Raw genomic sequence first — 21,804 nt, 5'->3', positions numbered from 1 at the left:
CGTAGGCAATTTGTAAGATGAATGGATTACGCACGTCGCAGCATCAACATGGCGGCTTGTTTACGGAACTGAGAGAGCGTGGCTCATTGATAAGAATGGGCCGCGATAGGTGACAAGTCCGCGCTGCATTATTGATCCGCAGGAAGCCCACCCGACCAGCCGGCGAAATTAAAAACCTGCAAGTCCATGCATTCCCCACAGCACGAATTAATTCTTACGTGGAAACAATGGAGCAAGCATCTGCATGCAGACGTCATTGTTCGCAGCAATGCTTTAGGCCGTCTTCCATCAGGAAACAAGACTCAGAGAAACATCGTCGTCCATGTGAGTAGGAATAACTTTCATACGCGAGATAGAGATTTGCACCAAAGTTTGTACAAGTCTGAGGATTCAGAGGAAATTAAATGAGAATGAAAAGCTGTAAGTACAGAATGATTTATATAGAACTAACACATTTCTCTCTTTATTTATTTCAAAACGAATTATGCTAGCCACACTTCGTTACACTTCAAATATAGAATATCTTTGGGAGATTACTAACCTCTATAATAATAATAATAATAATAATAATAATAATAATAATAATAATAATAATAATAATAATAATAATGATGATGATTTATTTAACCTGGCAGAGTTAAGGCCATACGGCCTTCTCTAACACTCAACCAGGAGTAAAACTTCGTTACAAAAAACACTACAAATTTACGAAGTACACTACAATTTTACAAACAAAACTGAATAAGATAATAATAATAATAATAATAATAATAATAATAAAATGTAAACAACGAGTAAGTATAAATCAGACATAATATATAACATACAGAAAGAAAGGAAAAAGCATAATAAAATGTGAATAGCAGATCAAAATAAATGAGACATACAAAGTATAAAAAATAAGACAATTATTGATAATAATAACTGCTTTAGGCCATCTTCCATCAGGAAACAAGACTCAGAGAAACATCGTCATCCATGTGAGTAGGAATAACTTTCATACGCGAGATAGAGATTTGCACCAAAGTTTGTACAAGTCTGATGATCCAGAGGAAATTAAATGCGAATGAAAAACTGTAACTACAAGCGATTTATATAGAACTAACACATTTCTTTTTTTCTTTCTTTCTCTCTCTCTCTCTCTCTTTCTCTCTTTCTTTCTTTCTTTCTTTCTATCTTTCTTTCTTTCTTTTTTCTTTCTTTCTTTCTTTCTTTCTTTCTTTCTTTCTTTCCTTCAAAACGAATGATGCTAGCCACAATGTGTTATACCTCAAAATGTAGAGTATCTTTGGGAGATTACTAACCTATATAGCAAATGTTGAAAATTCTTTATTTATTCGGCTGGAAATTCACTTAATGACCAGTTTTTAACGTCAAATAAGCAGGAGTTTTGATTCCCTGTCACGAGATGTGCAGAAGTTTATTCTTTATTCTGTATTGTCAGACTCCAAAGCAGCTATTCTATCAATAGTCTCTAAACACACACCTTCATCTCAAACAGCAGAAATAACTAAAATGCTCTCTCAATTAATATCACTCAATAAAAGAATTATATTCCAATGGATACCATCCCATTGTGTAATCCTGGGAAACGAGAATGCGGATGCTTTAGCAAAGAAGGGCAGCACTGCTACTTACAGACCTGTTACTAAATCTACGTATTACTTTGTGAAAAGATTTATTAAATCTACATACTTAGACTTCAACAAACAAAATTTGATAACACAATCTCAAGGAAAAAAATGGAACTCTCTGCATCATAATCCACAGTTAATTCCCGATTTACCACGAAAATCGTCTGTAGCTGCATTTAGATTGGCAACAGGCCATGACTGTTTGACCAAACACCTGCATAGAATTGGAATATATCAGTCCCCTAACTGCCCATTGTGCAACTCAAACCAAGAAATGGATTCGGAACATCTCAAAATCTGTGCTTCAGTGAAAAATATTGGAGTGCAAGAGGTCAAATAACTTTACTGTCAAACGCCTGGCACTAGAAAACAACAACATATTCTGTATATTTAATGTCATCAAAAGTATTATTCTTTCAGAGATCCAGTTGTTACCAGAGAGAATTTAGTGTTCGTAATCATCCCCTCTCCCAAAGAAACACAATACTGGGACTGGTTTGTTTACCAGTCCCAGTATTGTGTTTCTTTGGGGGAGGGGGTGATTACGAACACCAAATTCTCTCTGGTATGCCCTTTGAGTAGCTGTAATTGAATTCGTAATCCAGTATTGCTTCACAAGGAAGAGCTGTTGATTTAATGTGTACTGCATTTTCAGTGACAAACAAAATGCCGAAAACAGCTGCCAACAATAAGGAATAAAGAATAAACATCTGCGCATCTCGTGACAGGGAATCAAAACTCCTGCTTAATTTGACGTTAAAAACTGGTCATTAAGTGAATTTCCAGTCGAATAAATAAATAATTTTCAACATTTGCTATAGAGGTTAGTAATATCCCAAAGATACTCTACATTTGAGGTATAACAAATTGTGGCTAGCATCATTCGTTTTGAAAGAAAGAAAGAAAGAAAGAAAAAAAGAAAGAAAGAAAGAAAGAAAGAAAGAAAGAAAGAAAGAAAGAAAGAAAGAAAGAAATGTTTTAGTTCTATATAAATTAATCTGTATATTCCACAATAAATATTAAAGGTAACCGATTTTTTCGTATCCCACTGAATGAAATTTCTGAAATATCACCATAGAATATTGCAAATTATTAGATTTAAAAAAAATGTACAAAACAAATCACAGCTTGCAGCTTTTGATACTTCGTATCGTATGATATCGTTTGTTCTTTATCTTCACTATGATAAGGTTTTGCATGTTGTCTTTGAGAGTTTCACAACTTTTCTCGACCTCTTCATTTCTGTATCATATTCAGATATAAGTTGTACTAAGGTGGTCTGTCTTCATATTGATCATTAGAGCCCGGAAGGTAAGCAAAATGCCTTTTTTTTAACTGGGTAGATATACGAAAGAGTTTAATAGAGAAAATATGTTTTCGCACATTTCGGGATGGTAGGGCCAGTTTTTATTTTGCTTTTTTGCCTATTTTAGCTCCGCTATCTATTTTAAGGGACACTAGGGCTGAATTTTTGGCCAAAATGGCAAAAAAAGTCAATTTTTGGTTTTTTACATATATGATGACTTTACACATTTAACTACGTTTCTGTTCTATATTATGTTTTTCAAAGGAGCTTTTCTTGAAGAAATGTTTTGAGAGTCTGCACTGTTAATTCCAGAGCTCCAGGATCAAGAAACGTTTTACTCTCTACTATATTCTTTCTATCATTTATTTTCAATACTTTCGGTTAATAACAATTAATCTTACAGTTCAAGTGAATATTTTGACTTAGAAATATCACTGTTGTTTTGAAACTGTAAAAATGAAGGACATTAACTCATCTGTAACATCCGTGACAAAATGTAACACCCGTGATATGGAAGAAACAGCTATAAAATATTTACCGATTATGTTCTTGTAAACTAATTGGATGCCATGAGATTTGCATAGCTTTCGCATGGACACTATGGGAATGAATCTCTTTTTGCTTGATGCAGAGATCTGAGTTTTACACTTTTTGTTAATAAGGTGTGAAGTGAGTTCACAAATTTTGTAACATCCGTGACGAAACTTTTTCTTTATTTTCTGCAATAATAAAAAATTGTTCGAACAACTTTTTTCTTGTAAAATGATACTGATCTTCTAAATTGATTCTAATAATAAACGTTGACCAAAGTAATTTCATTTTTAATGTATAGAATTTGAAAATAGTAAAAATGTAACATCGGTGACAACTGGAATGGCTGATGTGTGATATTCGTATTTACTTATCGATTAATTATTTGCATATATACAGGATGTTAAAAAAAATATCCAATATTTTAGGCGGTGATAGTATGCATTAAAACAAGAAAGAAATGTCTAATAAACATGGGTCCTACAACACATACTTTCTGAGATCTGAACACCTGTTTATAGGAGGTGCTCAATGTGACGTCCATTCATGGCAATGCATTTTTCTGTCCTACAATACAGCAGGCTATCAGATAATCATACCGTAGTTGACACCCCTGGCATGGAATACTGATACGTCGCAAGGAATACTGAAAAGAAAAGTTTGGTTGCGGATATGAGCGGGGTTCAGCAGAGATGGGGTTGTGAATTTTTGTAATCAGCATGTGTAGGCTGATGAAAATCCCCATGCAGTTGAAGAAACAAGGCATCAGCACCGATTCTCAATCAACGTATGGACAGGCGTTCTTGGCGATAGATTAAGGGCCATACGTGCTACCACAGAGATTAACTGGGGCTCGTTATCAAGACATTCTAATTAATGCATTTCCTACCTTGCTGGAGTATGTGCCATGTCAGCAAAGATTACAGATGTGGTTCATGCACCATTGCACACCAATAGGCCTACATTTTTTTCCGCAATGAGCGTGAACACCTGATGCTGACATTTCAGGACCGCTGGATTGATTGGGGAGGCCCCACACCTTGGCCTGCTCGTTCCTCAAATCTAAATCCCCTAGACTTTTGGTTATCAAGAACAACCAGGTCAATTTCAAAGAGTGCGTGATTCCTTACGCCGAAGGGCAGAGGAATGCACTGCCATGAATGGACGTCACATTTAGCACCTCCTATGGACAAGTGTTCAGATCTCAGAAAGTATGTGTTGTAGGACCCATGGTTATTAATTTTTTTCCCCTTGTTTTGATGCATACTAGCACCTCCTAAAATATTGGATACTTTTTTTAACACCCTGTATACATAGAGACACTACATACACTCGTGCAAAACACAAGATTCAATTTATGTGACAAACAAATTATAGATCACACTGTGATGAGTAGAATATGTAAAACAACGACATTATTTCGCCTGAAAATAGAATAACAATTTTTAAAGCAGCTCCCTTCAATATTATTGGTCGCGTAGCGCCCATGGCCACATCCGCAGACTGAATTAACTGCATACACGATCAATAGCGCAGAATTGTACCACATCATGTTCACGTTTTGACCTTTTATTTAGTGGAAGATAATCAGCGCAGCGCTCTACCGAACTACTGCGGCACATATACCGTCATTATCACGGCATATGCCAAAATTACAGACTGGCAGCAGCTTTATGTCCACGACAACCATACATGAAAATAAGCTCTATAAGCTCGAAGGAAACGATTGACATGAGATTTCTCTGGAAACTGCAAATTAAATATCGTCACTACTGTAAACTTCTTTCAAGTCCCATGCGGTAGCTGAGTTGTCAGACTTTCAGCCTGTCACACAGACGGCCCGGGATCGAGTCCCAGTCACCTGGGACAAAAATCCATAGTGACACTTATGACGGACAAGGTCCCAGTCGGGGTTTTTCCGTTTCCCATATAAGCCATCTACATCATTCCATCATCATTTCGTCATCATTCCATAGCATTCCCCGATCGCCGGCTGGCGACGCACGGAGGGGGCTGGCCTAGGAACGAGTGAGGTGACCTGCTCGAAACCTGGGTACGCAGGGAACCTTAGTGTAGTCAGCCGTGTGGGTTTGGGAATGCGCTTAGCTTGAGGGTTAACGCAACAGATAGTAAAAGGTCGCAGTGTTGAGCCATAGTGCCCCTCCCGAAAATTCAATTCCATTCCAAACTTCTTTCAATAAAAGTATACAGAGGAACTCGTAAATAATGTAATTAATTTCAGGGAGTTATTCTTTTTTTATATAAAACATACGAGTATAGTGTGTTTTGGGAAAGCCATAAATTTAATTTCTAATATGCTCAGTCAATTTAAGAGAGCAGTGTACAGTGTTGCCAGAAAGAGTAGAGAAACCTTATATTTCTTATAAAATGCTGCCTTGGCCTTAAATTATAATTAGAGAAACTAATACCGTTGTTATATAAAAATTGGAAATTTATCTTTTGAAGAGGAGGAGAAGTTCAAATATCTTGGAGCAACAGTAACAAATATAAATGACACTCGGGAGAAAATTAAACACAGAATAAATATGGGAAATGCCTGTTATTATTCGGTTGAGAAGCTTTTATCATCCAGTCTTCTGTCAAAAAATCTGAAAGTTAGAATTTATAAAACAGTTATATTACCGGTTGTTCTGTATGGTTGTGAAACTTGGACTCTCACTTTGAGAGAGGAACATAGGTTAAGGGTGTTTGAGAATAAGGTGTTTAGGAAAATATTTGGGGCTAAGAGGAATGAAGTTACAGGAGAATGGAGAAAGTTACACAACGCAGAACTGCACGCATTGTATTCTTCACCTGACATAATTAGGAACATTAAATCAAGACGTTTGAGATGGACAGGGCATGTAGCACGTATGGGCGAATCCAGAAATGCATATAGAGTGTTATTTCGGAGGCCGGAGGGAAAAATACCTTTAGGGAGGCCGAGACGTAGATGGGAAGATAATATTAAAATGGATTTGAGGGAGGTGGGATATGATGATAGAGAATGGATTAATCTTGCTCAGGATAGGGGCCAATGGCAGGCTTATGTGAGGGCGGCAATGAACCTCCGGGTTCCTTAAAAGCCAGTAAGTAAGTAAGTAAGTAAGTAATACTGTTGTTAATTGTTGATTAAGAATAGGAAAGACTAATTTTAGTGCAATTTCGGTATTTATATGATGACATTTAGTCCATATAGGGAATTTGTAAGTTTTTCAAACAAAATAAAAAATCTTACATTTTCAGTATTAAAGTTGAAAATGAATGTATAACTAACTAATCGGTGCACGATTTTCAATTGTTGCTGGATGGTGTAAATTATGTAGTAAAGCTCAAATATTTGTAAAAAAAAAAGATTTCTTTGTAAATGTTCTAGCAGTTTCTAAGGTTTAAAGTTAAAAAAAATGGGGAAATGGTCGGTTCATCTGTAACTGATGAATAGAGCTGGGTTCCTTGTGATTACAGTGGTAGGAGGGACGCAGTTGTGCAAATCTCATAGTTATAACTGCCTCCAGTTAAGGCTGGTTCACAATAAACCGGAAACGGAAACGACGAGAACGAGAACGAAAATAATGTTAAAATAAATGTATTTAAATGTGAGCAGTCACAATAGTTAATTGTGAATGTTCACAACATTTCCGTTTTCGTTCTCGTTGTCGTTCCCGTTCCCAGTTTATTGTGGACCAGCCTTTACAGATGAATCGATGTATTTTCCTCGTTAGCCACGGATTAGCAGTACATGTGTCAGAATCACGTTCAAGTGTGATGTCTTATATTTTCAATTATGAAAATGAACACCACTAAAGGTATGAGATTGCGATCCTTTACTTGCTGCAAAAACCATTATCAAAGATGCGGAGAAACATGGAAATCGTGCTACAGCCCCTAAATTTGATGTAAATAAAAGTTGTATCAGAGACTGGAGATAAAAGGTGGAACTCTTATTAAACAACAATGGGAACAGAAGAGCCTTTTGTGGTCAGGAAGCTAAATTCCGCAATGTGAGGGCCAAGTTAATCGAATAAATAACGGAGGAACGGCAACTTGGCTATGCAATTTCGACAGAAATGTGCCAACTAAAGGCCTTGGCTCTGTTCTAGGATAACATTTATAGTTAAGTTAACAGTATATGTGTTTAATTGTTTTTAATTTGTCGTCAATACATTTGTTGGAAATGTCAGTTTCTAATTTGTGTACGTTTTTTTTTTTTCCTTTCAAGAGATGGATGCGCAGCTTATTCGAGGGCGCGGGATATTCGAGAAAATACGATAGACTTTTCTCAATACAGTGTCTTACTGAGGGCCACACAACTTGAGCATTATAACCTTATAACGTACTACTGGCACGCAGTCATCAGTCATTACTTCTACGTGAAGATGACACAGCCATTTTAGTTTTATGATAAAACTCTTTAATAACAGAGACTCTGCTATAAACAGTGTAAGTCCATGTCTGAGCTAAGTACCAATCTCTTAAAGACAACGTTGGAACAGTATCGTTCACAATAAGATACTTATTTGAAGGAAGAATTCATACTTCCCTTTCTCTACTACAGTATTTTAAACATGCGAAAAGTTAGTCCATAAATTAATTACAAAGACTATTACACTTTGACTACGTCGAACTGCTTTTGACCACTAAAACGGTACGGAACGATGTATTTCAACGAATCATGGTTGCTTAACCAACAATTTTTATCACCTCCCTAGCATTTACTTTATCACCTCTCTAGTATTTGTTTTTACCACCTTCCTAGCATTTGTTTCTTTGTTTGCCAACATTGTACTTTCAATAAATGTATATTTTAAAATTATTCGTGTTTATTTCATCATCCTTAATTAAAACTTTTCTATCATTTATCTTGTTTATATTATTTAGGTTATGTTATAGTTTCTGCTGTATGAAGTTATGAATAGTCACGTATCAGTTATTGTTTAATATATATTGATAATTGAACTGTTTTAATAAAAATGAAACTGAATCAACAAAGCCTTCTTGACTAGTAATCGTCCATAGAGTTCAATGAAGATTGTATAGTTGGCAGAACTGGTAATAAAAGAACAACTAATCATAATACACTACTGCCATCTAGCGGAATATTTGTAATGATGAGATGGTACAATAATGCATTTTCAAGACAGTATTTTTGTAAGTCAATTAATATTTAATTGTATTAGAGTACTTTATTTCTTTTAATCTTCATATACTTTCTTTTAATCGTGTAACAGTCAACTAGATCCCACTCGAGTTTTAGTTTTCTGTAGATAAATAAAAACCTCTAGTGATATCACTATAGATAATTATAAACGTGAAATAAAATTAGATTCGATGATAAGATGTCAATTCACAAGGCTGTATTAGAACAGAGGTACTTCGAGACAGAATGGAAACAGATTGCTTCATAACAAAAGAAAAGTCAGGAAAGTAATCTTTACAATAGAATGCACATGTAGAGAGAATATCAAAAGAACGATGAATGAAGCAAATCTCACATTGGACCCCGAACGTGACATGGGAAAGAGACAGACCTACAATGACATGGAAATCCCTTACCATAAAGACTGTGAGGTTTACAAATTCTTACAACATTAACTTTCGCCCGAAACAGTGTCAATATCCCTGACACAAAAGTGCATACTTACTTACTGGCTTTTAGCAACCCGGAGGTTCATTGCCGCCCTCGCATAAGCCCGCCATCGGTCCCTATCCTGTGCAAGATTAATCCATTCTCTACCATCATATCCCACCTCCCTCAAATCCCTACGTCTCGGCCTCCCTAAAAGTCTTTTTCCCTCCGGTCTCCCAACTAACACTCTATATGCATTTCTGGATTCCCCCATACGTGCTACATGCCCTGCCCATCTCAAACGTCTGGATTTAATGTTCCTAATTATGTCAGGTGAAGAATACAATGCGTGCAGTTCTGTGTTGTGTAACTTTCTCCATTCTCCTGTAACTTCATCCCTCTTAGCCCCAAATATTTTCCTAAGCACCTTATTCTCAAATAACCTTAACCTATGTTCCTCTCTCAAAGTGAGAGTCCAAGTTTCACAACCATAAAGAACAACCGGTGATATAACAGTTTTATAAATTCTAACTTTCAGATTTTTTGACAGCAGAATGGATGATAGAAGCTTCTCAACCGAATAATAACAGGCATTTCCCATATTTATTCTGTTTTTAATTTCCTCCCGAGTATCATTTATATTTGTTACTGTTGCTCAAAGATATTTGAACTTCTCCACCGCTTCAAAACATAAATTTCCAATTTTTATATTTCCATTTCGTACAATATACTGGTCACAAGACATAATCATATACTTTGTCTTTTCGGGATTTACTTCCAAACCTATCTCTTTACTTTCTTCCAGTAAAATTCCCGTGTTTTCCCTAATCTTTTTTTCTTAATTCCACAAACAAGCGAGTTCTTAGTTCAGGTAAGGCTTGGTATCAGCATAACAGATGAGATACGAACAGTTTCACCTATCATTGAATACCCAGAATCCCTTTCCAATCTTGTATAGAAGCTCCTTCGCCCCTCCGTGTCTAGTTAGTGGACCAGAAATGTTTGCTACAACTGCCAATAAACGGTTTCCATCTCAACGGATAAAACGTCGCGTCTTCATGCCGGATATCCAGACTAAGATTCCGGTTGAGTTAAGCTGGAATGTGTAGTAGACAACAGACAGTATTGGAGCATCAATCACCATGACAACACTATCACCATCTACAAAGAGGGAAGAATAAGAAATCCAGTCAAATAAAAGGTAAATCTATCCTGTGACTCCGAACGGCGTATGGGGGAATACAGGAAGAACTCACAAGCCTTCTTGACTTCGATACGAGGTGATGTGATCATCAGAGCTAGGACATGTATCCACTGCAGAAGAAATCAAGTTACCTACGACAGGCCATAGCATACGTGAAGTCATACAGCACAAGGGCTATTCCATATGAAATCGATCAGTAAAAAAACTCGCATTTTTTATACCATAATTTTTCCCCTATTTATAAAAGGTGCTGAGGAGAGTGCATCTGCAATAATATACTATCGAAAGTCAAACGGTTTTCGTATTGTTGAGCGACAAATTTAGCGTATTTTAGAAAAACAAGCCTCTTTCAGCGCTCAGAACTCTGGAACCATTTACTGCAGAACATTGAACGGGAGCTCATTTTGAAGCTGATATTTGGTAGGTTATGTTAAGAAGTAATACTTATTTTTATTGTACACAGAGAGACAGATAATCTGATTTTACTTACTTTTAGGCTTTTTACCAATTTGTAAAAATGTAAAAAAAAAAAAAAAGAGAAAAAAAATCTTGCATTATTAAGAGGGATTCGGCATTGTTTGCTTAGTGTCACGGCAATAAGTTTCGAGGGTATTAAATAAATTATTTTCACACGCCTGGACTTGAACGGCGCAGTACCGCTCGCACTGGCCGAGAGATGAAGATAAACGAGCGTTGGGCGTCATTTTACTCCTGTGTTTATGAAAACCTGTGATAAAGCTAGCCCAGCTATGACTGCTAGACGACACATCACGTGTTTGTCTCCTGGCCTTGCTTCCCTCGGCTAGATCCCGCCTCACAGTCAGCTGGTTAGTTCACGCGCGTACTATTTATTTTCTTTATTTGATATTTTCAATACTTTCTTATTAACGTTGCACCAGTAAAAAATATGTGTTTATTTGTACTTTCAATGCGGAATCTAACCATATATTTTATTTTATTTTTTTTTTCGTGGGCAAAGAAAAATCTAAATTTCTCCATTTCCATAAAAAGTAAGAAAAACTGTTTACATGTCAATATAAACTTTAACTTTTCAGCATCAAAATAAACCATGATTTTGATCATTGGGTGAAAGGGTTTCGGAGCCACAACAGTTTAAAGTTGCTAATTTTATGAAAATACGATAAATTTAAATATTTTAAATTTAAACACTATGAAGTTCTGATGCCTCAAACTTTGCACAAAGCATTGTATCACAGTTGTCTACGAACAGAAAAAGTTTTATTGTATTTAAAAATTGCAAGGTCAATTTTCTCTATATTTCGGTCGATTTGAGATGGAATAGCCCACAAACGGATTCAGGGCTGTACAGTACTTTTGTACGATAGCAGTACGGACATATTAACGTTGTTTTGTAGTCGATCCATGTTTATATCCTATTCTACGGCTACGTGAAATTCAATAATGTCAGAAACATCACATCCTGCCACATTAAATACGTTATTGGAGAAATTTTGTAGACGTAAACGAAAATCGTTAAGGGGAGAGGATGATATTTTTTTAACTTTTTTCCCTATTTGGTGTAAAATATTAATTTTTTGTATGTAGAGAGCTCATAGCTGTCGTAACTCAACCAAATAAAAATATTTTGAAGAAAAAAATTATTTGGGGACCCAAATTTGAAAAAAAATATATACCCAATGCAGAATTGTACTAAAACCAATATATCTAAACCGTTTTTAAAGATAGATTCAAACAGTTTTTTGCAATGTATTTGCAAAAGCATCTTCTACAAACTATCTGTAACAGAATTTCGATATTAGTCCCTACGTTTGTAAAATAAACAATTAAAATTTAATAACAATTTTCTGATTTCTTTTCTTGCAAACAAACGGACGTATTTTTAAAATGAAATCAATTAACAAAATTCTGTTACAGAGAAAAGTTTCCTAATAGTCTAAAGAACGTATGTTCTAAATTTCATGCATGTATCTTTAATAGTTCAGAAATTATATCCATTTTTGTCCGGCAATGTAGCAAAAAAAAATGAAGTTACTGGAAACCGATAAAAGCGGGCGTGTGATTTAAAAATCCATAGCGCAGGAAGATTAAAAAGACGTCTCAACATCCGATAAGGGCACAAATACCCACAAAATGTTATGCAATGCATTCCACACATATCAAAAGGTATTTTAAAGAAAAAAAATTTTCTTTGAAAATTTAATTTACCGGAAACAACAATAAAAGTGGGCGAGTGATCTAAAAATCCATAACGCAGGAAGTTTAAAAATGGCGACTCAACATCCGATAAGAGCACAAATACTCACAAAATGTTATGCTATGCATTCCACACATATCACAGGGTATTTTAAATATTTTTTTTTAAATCTACTCATTTTTCACCAAAAATACCATCCTCTCCCCTTAAAGTAACACTCCAATACTCAAGATATCTTTGCCATAAATAAGATATGCAAAATCGCTTGTGTCAAGCAAATTACATGACAATTTTGTTATTCATTAAAAATAAATTTACAGATGTTACCAAAGATATTAATAGTTTAGGAACGACAAAATTAAAATGCTTGATGCCCTGAGATTTTTAGGACTTTCTCAAAAACTGTCAAAGCAGATCCTAGGCCTGTTACAAAAAAAGTGCAGCAGAAAATAAAAATCGTTCTCGAAAAAACATTGCCTATGTTACAATGGTTAACACAAGAAATTGTTTGCTAGAGTCTCACAAGCTTCTAAACATACTGTAATCGACAGTATTTCCTGTCCGCTTCCATCACATCATGAGATGTTGAGCGAAGTTTTTCGTGTTATAAACATTGTTTAGATGACTGGAGAAGCTTTGCCATTGAATATACAGAATGAACCTTAAGTAAAGTCATTAATTTCAGGGGGTTATTCTTTGAGATATTTCAAACAAAAACGTTTTTACATCTTGATTACACAACTTTTAACACTGGATCACTTCGGAATATGTATGATAAGAACTTTCTTGTGTTAAATATTAAAGTACCTTGTTAACATGTTTCGATCTATTTTCGGTCATCTTCGGAACTGGTCGTTGTTGATCTTGGCGCCTTTTGTTTCCTGTGTGGGTGCGTTCGTAGTGTAGAGTCAAAGAGTGTATGTGTTTTGAAGTTGAGTTGTGTGTTGAGAATATCGTTGGGGTGTGTTTTCGTGTGTCTGTATATTTCATATTGTTCTAGTGTGTTGAGTTTCTGGCTTTTTGGTTGGATGTGCAGTATTTCCATGTCTGTGTTGATGTCTCTGTAGATGTGGTTGGTATTTGTGATGTGTTCTGCATATGTGGAGGTGTTTTGTAATTTTGTTATGGCTGTGATGTGTTCTTTGTAACGTGTTTGAAATGATCTGCCTATCTGTCCTATGTAGAAGTTGTTGCAAGTGTTACATTTGAGTTTGTATGCGCCTGTGTGGTTGTATTTGTTTGTTTGTGTTGTTTGTGTATTGAGATGTTTTTGTAGAGTGTTATTTGTTCTGTATGCGATGTTGTAGTTTAATTTCTTGAATGAGGTTACAATTTTATGTGTGTTTTTGTTTTCGTATGTTAGTGTGATGTATTTTTTGTGTTCTTGTGTTTGTGTTGTATTCTTCTGTTTTTTGTGGTTTTGTTTTGTCTTACGTATTATGTTGTCTATTATGTTGTATCCGTTTTCTTGTGCTATGTATTTGATTGTGGTTAGTTCTTCGTTGTAATCTTGTTCATTCATTGGTATGTTGTTTAATAAAATTTTGCTCGTTTTTGTTTCCTTTTCGAGATAAGAATTGTTTTATATGACACATTTAACAGCGCGTTTTGAGAAAGCCATTATTTAATTCCAAGTACGATCAGTCAGTTAAAGAGAGCAATATATTATGAAAATAAACGATTGAAAGAATTTCAATTTTGTCCTTTAAATGTGCAGAAATCTGATCCGCACAAATGTAGCATTTTAAAATTCCCTTTCAGAACGGAAAGTTACATTTATTCGGATCAAATTTCTGGACATTTAAAGGACAAAACAAAAATTCTTTCAATAATTTATTATCATAATACACTGCTCTTTTAAACTGAGTCGGCCTGGTTGGCGCAGTTCGTATAGCGCTGGCCTTCTATGCCCGAGGTTGCGGGTTCGATCCCGGGCCAGGTCGATGGCATTTAAGTGTGCTTAAACGCGACAGGTTCATGTCAGTAGATTTACTGGTATGTAAAAGAACTCCTGCGGGACAAAATTCCGGCACACGGGCGGCACTGATACAACCTCGGCAGTTGCGAGCGTCGTTAAATAAACCATAACATTTAAACTGACTGAGCATATTTGAAATTCAATCAATGCATTTCCTAAAACATAGGCCTACTATGAAATGCTTCATATAAAACAATTTTTATCTCGAAAAGGAAGCAAAAACGAGCAAAATTGTATTAAAAGTTTTTGTTTGAAATATCTCAAAGAATAACACCTGAAATTAATGACATTACTTACAGTTCACCCTGTATATACATGTCACTAATTTCTAGGAATTATTATTTGAGATATTTCAAACAAAACAGCTTAATATAATTTTGCTGATTTTCACTTCCTTTTCGAGAAAAAATATTTTATATAAACATTTCATAGCGTATTTTTGGAAAACTATTGAATTAATTCCCAATATGCTCAGTCAATTTAAGAGAACAGTATATTATGATGATAAATTACTGAAAGAATTTTAGTTTTGTCGTTCAAATATGCAGGAAATTGATCCCAACGAATGTAAGATTTCGTTCTGCAAAAGAATCTTAAAACTTGATGCACTCTGACAACCTTGTAAACGTTATTACATGCTGGAGAGATGTAGCTCGCATAATACGAGAGATGTATGAGACAACAAAAAATATAGACATAACACACAAAATTTATTTTAAGGGAAATTTGATTTGTTGTATGTAAGTTTACCGGTTACTACTTTAAAAATTAAAATCGGAGGGAATTATTTATAACTTGAAGAAAATTCTTGTAGTACGACAAACGGAGATTTTTTAATCACCAATTAGATTATTTTGTATAATGTAAAATAAACTTCTCTTGTTGTCTGTGTTCACCAAATATTTAATTAAAATTAAATCGAAAAGTATAATATTTTTATATTATTAATTTAGTTTGTTTAACGTACAGTAAAATAAGCATATCGTATTTTTATAGAGTCTTACACGTTTTAACATTTTGTTTTTATAATGTGAAATATACATCATTATTGTTTACAATCTCTAGAATATTTAATTGAAATGGGAGTGTAGTAATATTTCTTAATCTTTCCAATTTAGTTTGAAATAAGCGTATCTTATTTCCTGTGTTCTCTGAATATTTAATTAAACTTAGGTTCTAGAGATTATTTTAAATTTTCCAAGACTTTGTTTAACGTGAAATAGCGATGTTCATTCTCCGTTCTGTAACGTAGTTTAAACACAAAAATTAAACGGTATATCGTCTGTATTTTTTCTTACGAGTTTAAAAACAATTTACGTGGCAATTATCTTCAACTTCCCTGTTAATGACAAGCCAGGTGAAGGAGTTATTCGGAGTAACACAGCCTTATGTGCACTCCCTACTGATTACACAGCGTTGCACGATCTCGTAATTCATGTATTTTAAAATACACATTTTTTCTGGAAAACTATTCAAAATACAGCGAAATGGTATTTGACTTTTCTTTTGCCGTTTACTAAAGGAATCGTCCACCAGAATTAATGACAGTACTGACGGTATACAGGGTGATTCACGAAGAGTTACCGGCACTTACGGAGCAATTTCCGAAGACATTTTGACCAAAAAATATCATATTATAGATTTATTAATTTGTCATACAGAATAATATCTGTAATACTGACAATTAATATATTTGAGGAGAAAAATTCGCTCCGGCGCCGGGGATCCCGGCCAAATAAGCCACTCTGCTGAGTGCGCTCCTAGTATAATGGCAGTTGACATTGGACATATACGTCAACATATATATGCCTAACATGGAGTCGGCCATAAAGGGAAACATTGAAGGAGGAGAATTCGATCCGGTGCTGTGGATTGAATTCGGCGTAGCTCAGTGGTCAGAACGCTTGGTACGTAGAACCAAGGACCCGGATTCGATCCTCAGCGCCGGAGCGAATTTTTGTCCTCAAATATTAAAAAATACCGTATAAATATGGGTACTATTCTCAATATTTTCAGAGTTACACTAATTTGAAGTGTTTTTTATACAATACCATTATTACTTAGATTTAAGGTAAAAGAATTATTACAGATAAAAATTTACTAGCAACTTCAAATTAGTGCAACTCTGAAAATAATGAAATTAGGACACGTTTATTTTTTTTTTATTTTAGTAAGTTATTTTACGACGCTTTATCAACATCTTGAAGTGTTGTATCAGTGAGGAAGTGTGTTGTGTCAGTGAAGTGTGTAGTGTCAGTGAAGTCTATTGTGTAAGTGAAGTGTGGTGGTGTCAGTGAAGTGGCTGTGCAAAGTATTCGAACAGTGAAATGGTTAGAAGTGTTAGTGAAATCAGGTAGAATCAGTGCAGTGAGTGAGTTGACAGCGAAATAAGTGTAGTGCCGAAAGGTACTTGTGCAGGTATGAACCTGTCACACTCGTGGGTCTTAGTTCGAACTTAGGGTTAAAATACAAATTAGATTTACTTTAAATGTTATTTTAAGTGACCATGCTTCATTTAATTTAGGATGCTCCTTATTATTATTATTATTATTATTATTATTATTATTATTATTATTACTATTACTATTATTACTATTATTGTTAATTATTGTTTTTTACTAGTTGTGTTTATAATTAATTGTCATTATTGAGTGTAATTAGTTACCACTGCCACCGGGTATATACCCATTTGCAGTGTGAATACATACATACATACATACATACATACATACATACATACATACATACATACATACATACATACATACATACATACATACATACATACATCTTAGTTTATTTAGCGTCTGAATGAGATGAAGGTGATAATGCCGGTGAAATGAGTCCGGGGTCCAGCACCGAAAGTTACCCAGCATTTCCTCATATTGGGTTGAGGGAAAACCCCGGAAAAAACCTCAACCAGGTAACTTGTCCCGACCGGGAATCGAACCCGGGCCACCTGGTTTCGCGGTTAGACGCGCTAACCGACGACACATGTTTATATGATACCTTTTGCTTAGAATGTCTTCGGAAATAAGCTATATAGGTAAGTGGTGGTAAATCCTCGTGAATCACCCTGTATATGGCGGAACGCCATCGACAAAGACGATACAGGACAAATAGAGAAAGAAAACAAAGGAGGAAAATAAACTCCTCCTGGGAATCGAATACGGGCCCGTTGGATTTATTGCCAGAAACGCTATCGCTTGAGCCAGAGCTGAGGACCATAGAATATTTCACGTAGGTCCGTCGTAAAAACGAAAGGCGCAACTTGCGGACAGGCGAGAATGGAACAACGTGCATTACGGAGTCCGCCCTGCTGGGGCCGGTTTAATCAAGATGACAGCGCCTACCTCATAACTCGAGTGTCTCGTGTCATAGTAATCAGCGAGTGGGCCAACACTGAATTAAACCGAGGCGCTCAGCCCCAGGTCGCATCTATCTCAGAATTTATGAAACTGGAAGATCCAGTCGCTACCTAATCCAGTTCTCAGTTCCACTCTGCTCCTCACAGTCCATCCATTTATGTGCCTCAAGGCAGGGTTTAAGTTACAGTCGCTTTTTGCTACTCGAGGTCGAGAAATGCACAACTTTAAAACAGAATAGTCTACGCAAAAATGCGACAACAATCTTTCACCGAATAAACTTTCAATTTGTCGGGAAAAGTATGTTGTTCTTTTGATGGCTTTCCGACCTGTTTAAGGTTTGCATACATCAGGCCTGCAGAACTCGTAAGTAGGGGAAATATGACGTTAGCCTCACTCCACTTCTATTGGGGATGATCGACTTCCGCGTACAGTTATTTACCTTCTCTTGTCGTCAAAGGTCCATCAGTGGCGGTATGTAATATAATGCGTTATCTCGTTTCATTGGTTACAATTATGCTAGATTTCTTTGCATCTAACCTGTTTTAGATTTTCGAAAACTTACCTCCTATCATCAACTACGGAAACATAAATTTATAGTATTTAAGTAATGAACCTTGAAAGTCACTATTAATTTCAATTCAAAATGAACACAAAGAGTGACGTCCTTAATTTTACAGTATATAAATAAATAATCAATATACAGTTCGTAATAATGAACTTACCCGAAAGTTTATGCATTCCATAATTCTTAGTATGGACTTTGTAGAAATGGGTTTAATATTGAAATGACGAGTGGAAATAAATTGGATGGGACACAGTAAATAAGCAATTCTTTCGTCTTCAACAACAAAATAATCATTTTCCCATTTCCTTTGGAAGTAGTATTGCTTCACGGGTTTAGATTTTGCCATGTTGCAGTTCTTTTTAAACTGCAGTACGCGTATTATTTGTTTGTTTGTTTGTTTGTTTACTTATTTACTTATTTTCTTATTTACTTACTTTTTAGGCCTATTTATTTATTTATTTATTTAAAAAATACACAACTTTGATATTATTTTACAGGTAATTATTATTAACCAAAAGTCACAAATTCTCGAATTTTATTTTCCGTCCACTATCAACGGATATTTTAGTAGACTTTCAGTTTTAACGGAAATTCAGGGGAATTGATGTTGCGGTGGAAAACGGATTTGTAATCCAAATATCAGCTTTGATCATTCATGAAACGTATAATTTTTAATTTTACCTACATCCTAAAAAGTCTTCGCATACCCTCGGTTGGTTTAGAGAAGAGAACATTGGACATGTTGTAACAATGCAAATGAAGGGCTCTGGAATACTGTGATCTGAATAATTTCACACAGCTCTATCATAACCTTACTTACTTACTTTATGGCTCTTAAGGAACCCGGAGGTTCATTGCCGCCCTCACATAAGCCCGCCATTGGTCCCTATCCTGAGCAAGATTAATCCATTCTCTATCATCATATCCCACCTCCCTCAAATGCATTTTAATATTATTCTCCCATCTACGTCTCGGCCTCCCCAAAGGTCTTTTTCCCACCGGCCTCCCAACTAACACTCTATATGCATTTCTGGATTCGCCCATAGACTACGTGCTATACATGCCCTGCCCAACTCAAATGTCTGGATTAAATGTTCCTAATTATGTCAGGTGAAGAATACAATGCGTGCAGTTCTGTGTTGTGTAACGTTCTCCATTCTCCTGTAACTTCATCCCTCTTAGCCCCAAATATTTTCCTAAGAATCTTATTCTCAAACACCCTTAACTTCTCAAAGTGAGAGTCCAAGTTTCACAACCATAAAGAAGAACCGGTAGTATAACTGTTTTATAAATTCTAACTTTCACATTTTTTGACAGCAGACTGGATGATAAAAGCTTCTCAACCGAATAATAACACGTATTTCCCATATTTATTCTGTGTTTAATTTCCTCCCGAGTGTCATTTATATTTGTTACTGTTGCTCCAAGATATTTGAACTTTTCCACCTCTTCAAAAGATAAATTTCCAACTTTTATATTTCCATTTCGTACAATATTCTGGTCACGAGACATAATCATATACTTTGTATTTTCGGGATTTACTTCCAAACCTATCTCTTTACTTGCTTCCAGTAAAATTCCCGTGTTTTCCCTAACATATTCACGTCATCCGCATAGACAAGCAGCTGATGTAACCCGTTCAATTCCAAACCCTCTCTGTTATCCTGTACTTTCCTAATGTCATACTCTATAGCAAAGTTAAAAAGTAAAGGTGATAGTGCATCTCCCTGCTTTAGCCCACAGTGAATTGGAAACGCATCTGACAGAAACTGACGCTCTATCATAAGCTACTTATAATAATGGTTATTTTGAAGACATCTAATTTCAATGAATTCTTCTTGTATATCCTTTTATCTTCGGAGGAAAATGATTTCTTTCGCTTGTACCCCATCTCTTTAACACACATTACTGACAAAGATCGCTTGTCTTACCTTCTCGCGCAGCATGTCTCGAACCCGGCCCGCCTGGTGTCTGAAGCGGTGTAGTTCCAGCTGCAGCTCCAGACAGCGCTCCTGCCAGTTGATGCCGCCCCCCGCAGCAGTAGCCAGGTCTTCGCCCCAGCGGTGATACGAGGGTGCAGGACCAGGTGGGGGCTCCACATCCATCAACTCCAGAAGATAGGAGGCCCCCGACGTTGACGAGGCGGCGGCGTGCGGCCGCGGGGGCGGCGGCGGCGGCGAGGCGCTGCCGGCGTGGAGGTGGAGGCGGGAGCGGCGTGGCAGGAGGCGGGGGCTAGCCGGGGCGGATGTCGGAGGCGGCGTGGCACACGTCAGTTCGGACATCCGAGACAGCGGGTCGAACAGTTGGGAAAGTCGGCGCGCGGGGCTGCCTCGGAACTGTTGCTGGGGGTCCTCGCCCATCGTGAAGCTCTAGCGCGAGATATGGACGAGTATCACATTAATCCAGTGCGACAGAGTAGCAGAAATCACTGTTCCGGACCCGACCTCCAAGAAAACACATCGCAGCATTCATCGATTGGAGGCTAGATCAAATAAATCACTGTCCACGTGCATCAAGCCAGTCCCGACCTCCGAGAAAACATCGTATTTCTTAGTAGTGGAAACCGATCACTCTTCGCACGTGTTAAGGCTGGTGGCAACCATGGCAACCACTCAGGTTAAAAATGGCACTACTCTCGTTAGCATCCTAGCTGGCGCGCTGGGATAATTTCTCTCGTTCAAACAGAAAAAGAGTGCTGAAAGACATTTTGAAGTGTTGATGATTCTTCAGATCACAGGTCACGCGACGACTCGACGCTGTCAATCGCAGGATGCACAACAAGGGGACCGCGAAACACCGACCACTCAAGTCAGTTATATTATATAAAAATTTGTAATAATATATTCAACAAAATTATCTCAGAACAACGAACTAACGTGTAACTTTTAGAATATAATAAATAAAGATTGGTGTAACGAGTCAACGAGGGGCGGAAGCTGAGTGCAGCAGCAGCAGTAGGCACGGTGAGCTGGACGGCACATCTCGTCACGAACCTGCAACACAAAATATTCAGCACGCATTAGTCAGTTACATATTTGACAGTGACAGAAAGGAATTCCCCATAATACACGTATACCTAGTAATCTACATTATTCATTACATAACATGAGAACAGTGAGGCCGAAAGTGTGCCGAAACATAGCCAGACTGGACTCTAAAGGCTGGTTCACAATAAACCGGAAACGAGAATCGGAACGAAAACGAAAACGGTAAAATTGTTAAAATGTGTACATTTAAATGTGAGTATTCACAATTTACGAAAAGCTTGCCGGAGTCCGAGATCGGGAACGGAGAGTTGGCCAAGTTTCAACTTTGGCGTTCACGTTTCCGATCACAGCCCACTAGATCCATTCTACTGCCATCTAAAAGCTATTTTGTCGTCGTATATTTTGTAGCAAGAAGACCGTGACATAACCTATGCATTATTTTGTTCTGTGCTGTGCATCATGGAGCAAGTTTTATTTGATGAGATTCTA

The 21,804-nt window shown here is 36.5% G+C and overlaps 1 protein-coding gene across 1 annotated transcript in view; it reads right to left on the bottom strand.

Moving 5' to 3' along the window:
- LOC138708825 (uncharacterized protein CG43867) overlaps positions 1–20,688 on the bottom strand; it is a 414,444-nt gene extending 393,756 nt beyond the window's left edge. The window contains exon 1 of the mRNA XM_069839027.1: positions 20,260–20,688. Coding sequence (XP_069695128.1) covers positions 20,260–20,688 — 429 coding nt within the window. The remainder of the gene's footprint in view (positions 1–20,259) is intronic.
- Positions 20,689–21,804: the final 1,116 nt, after the last annotated feature.

This window comes from Periplaneta americana, chromosome 11 (assembly GCF_040183065.1).
Source record: "Periplaneta americana isolate PAMFEO1 chromosome 11, P.americana_PAMFEO1_priV1, whole genome shotgun sequence".
Classification (NCBI taxonomy): domain Eukaryota; kingdom Metazoa; phylum Arthropoda; class Insecta; order Blattodea; family Blattidae; genus Periplaneta; species Periplaneta americana.
The sequence above is the reverse complement of the archived record's forward strand: the minus strand, read 5'-3'. Positions and strand labels throughout refer to the sequence as shown.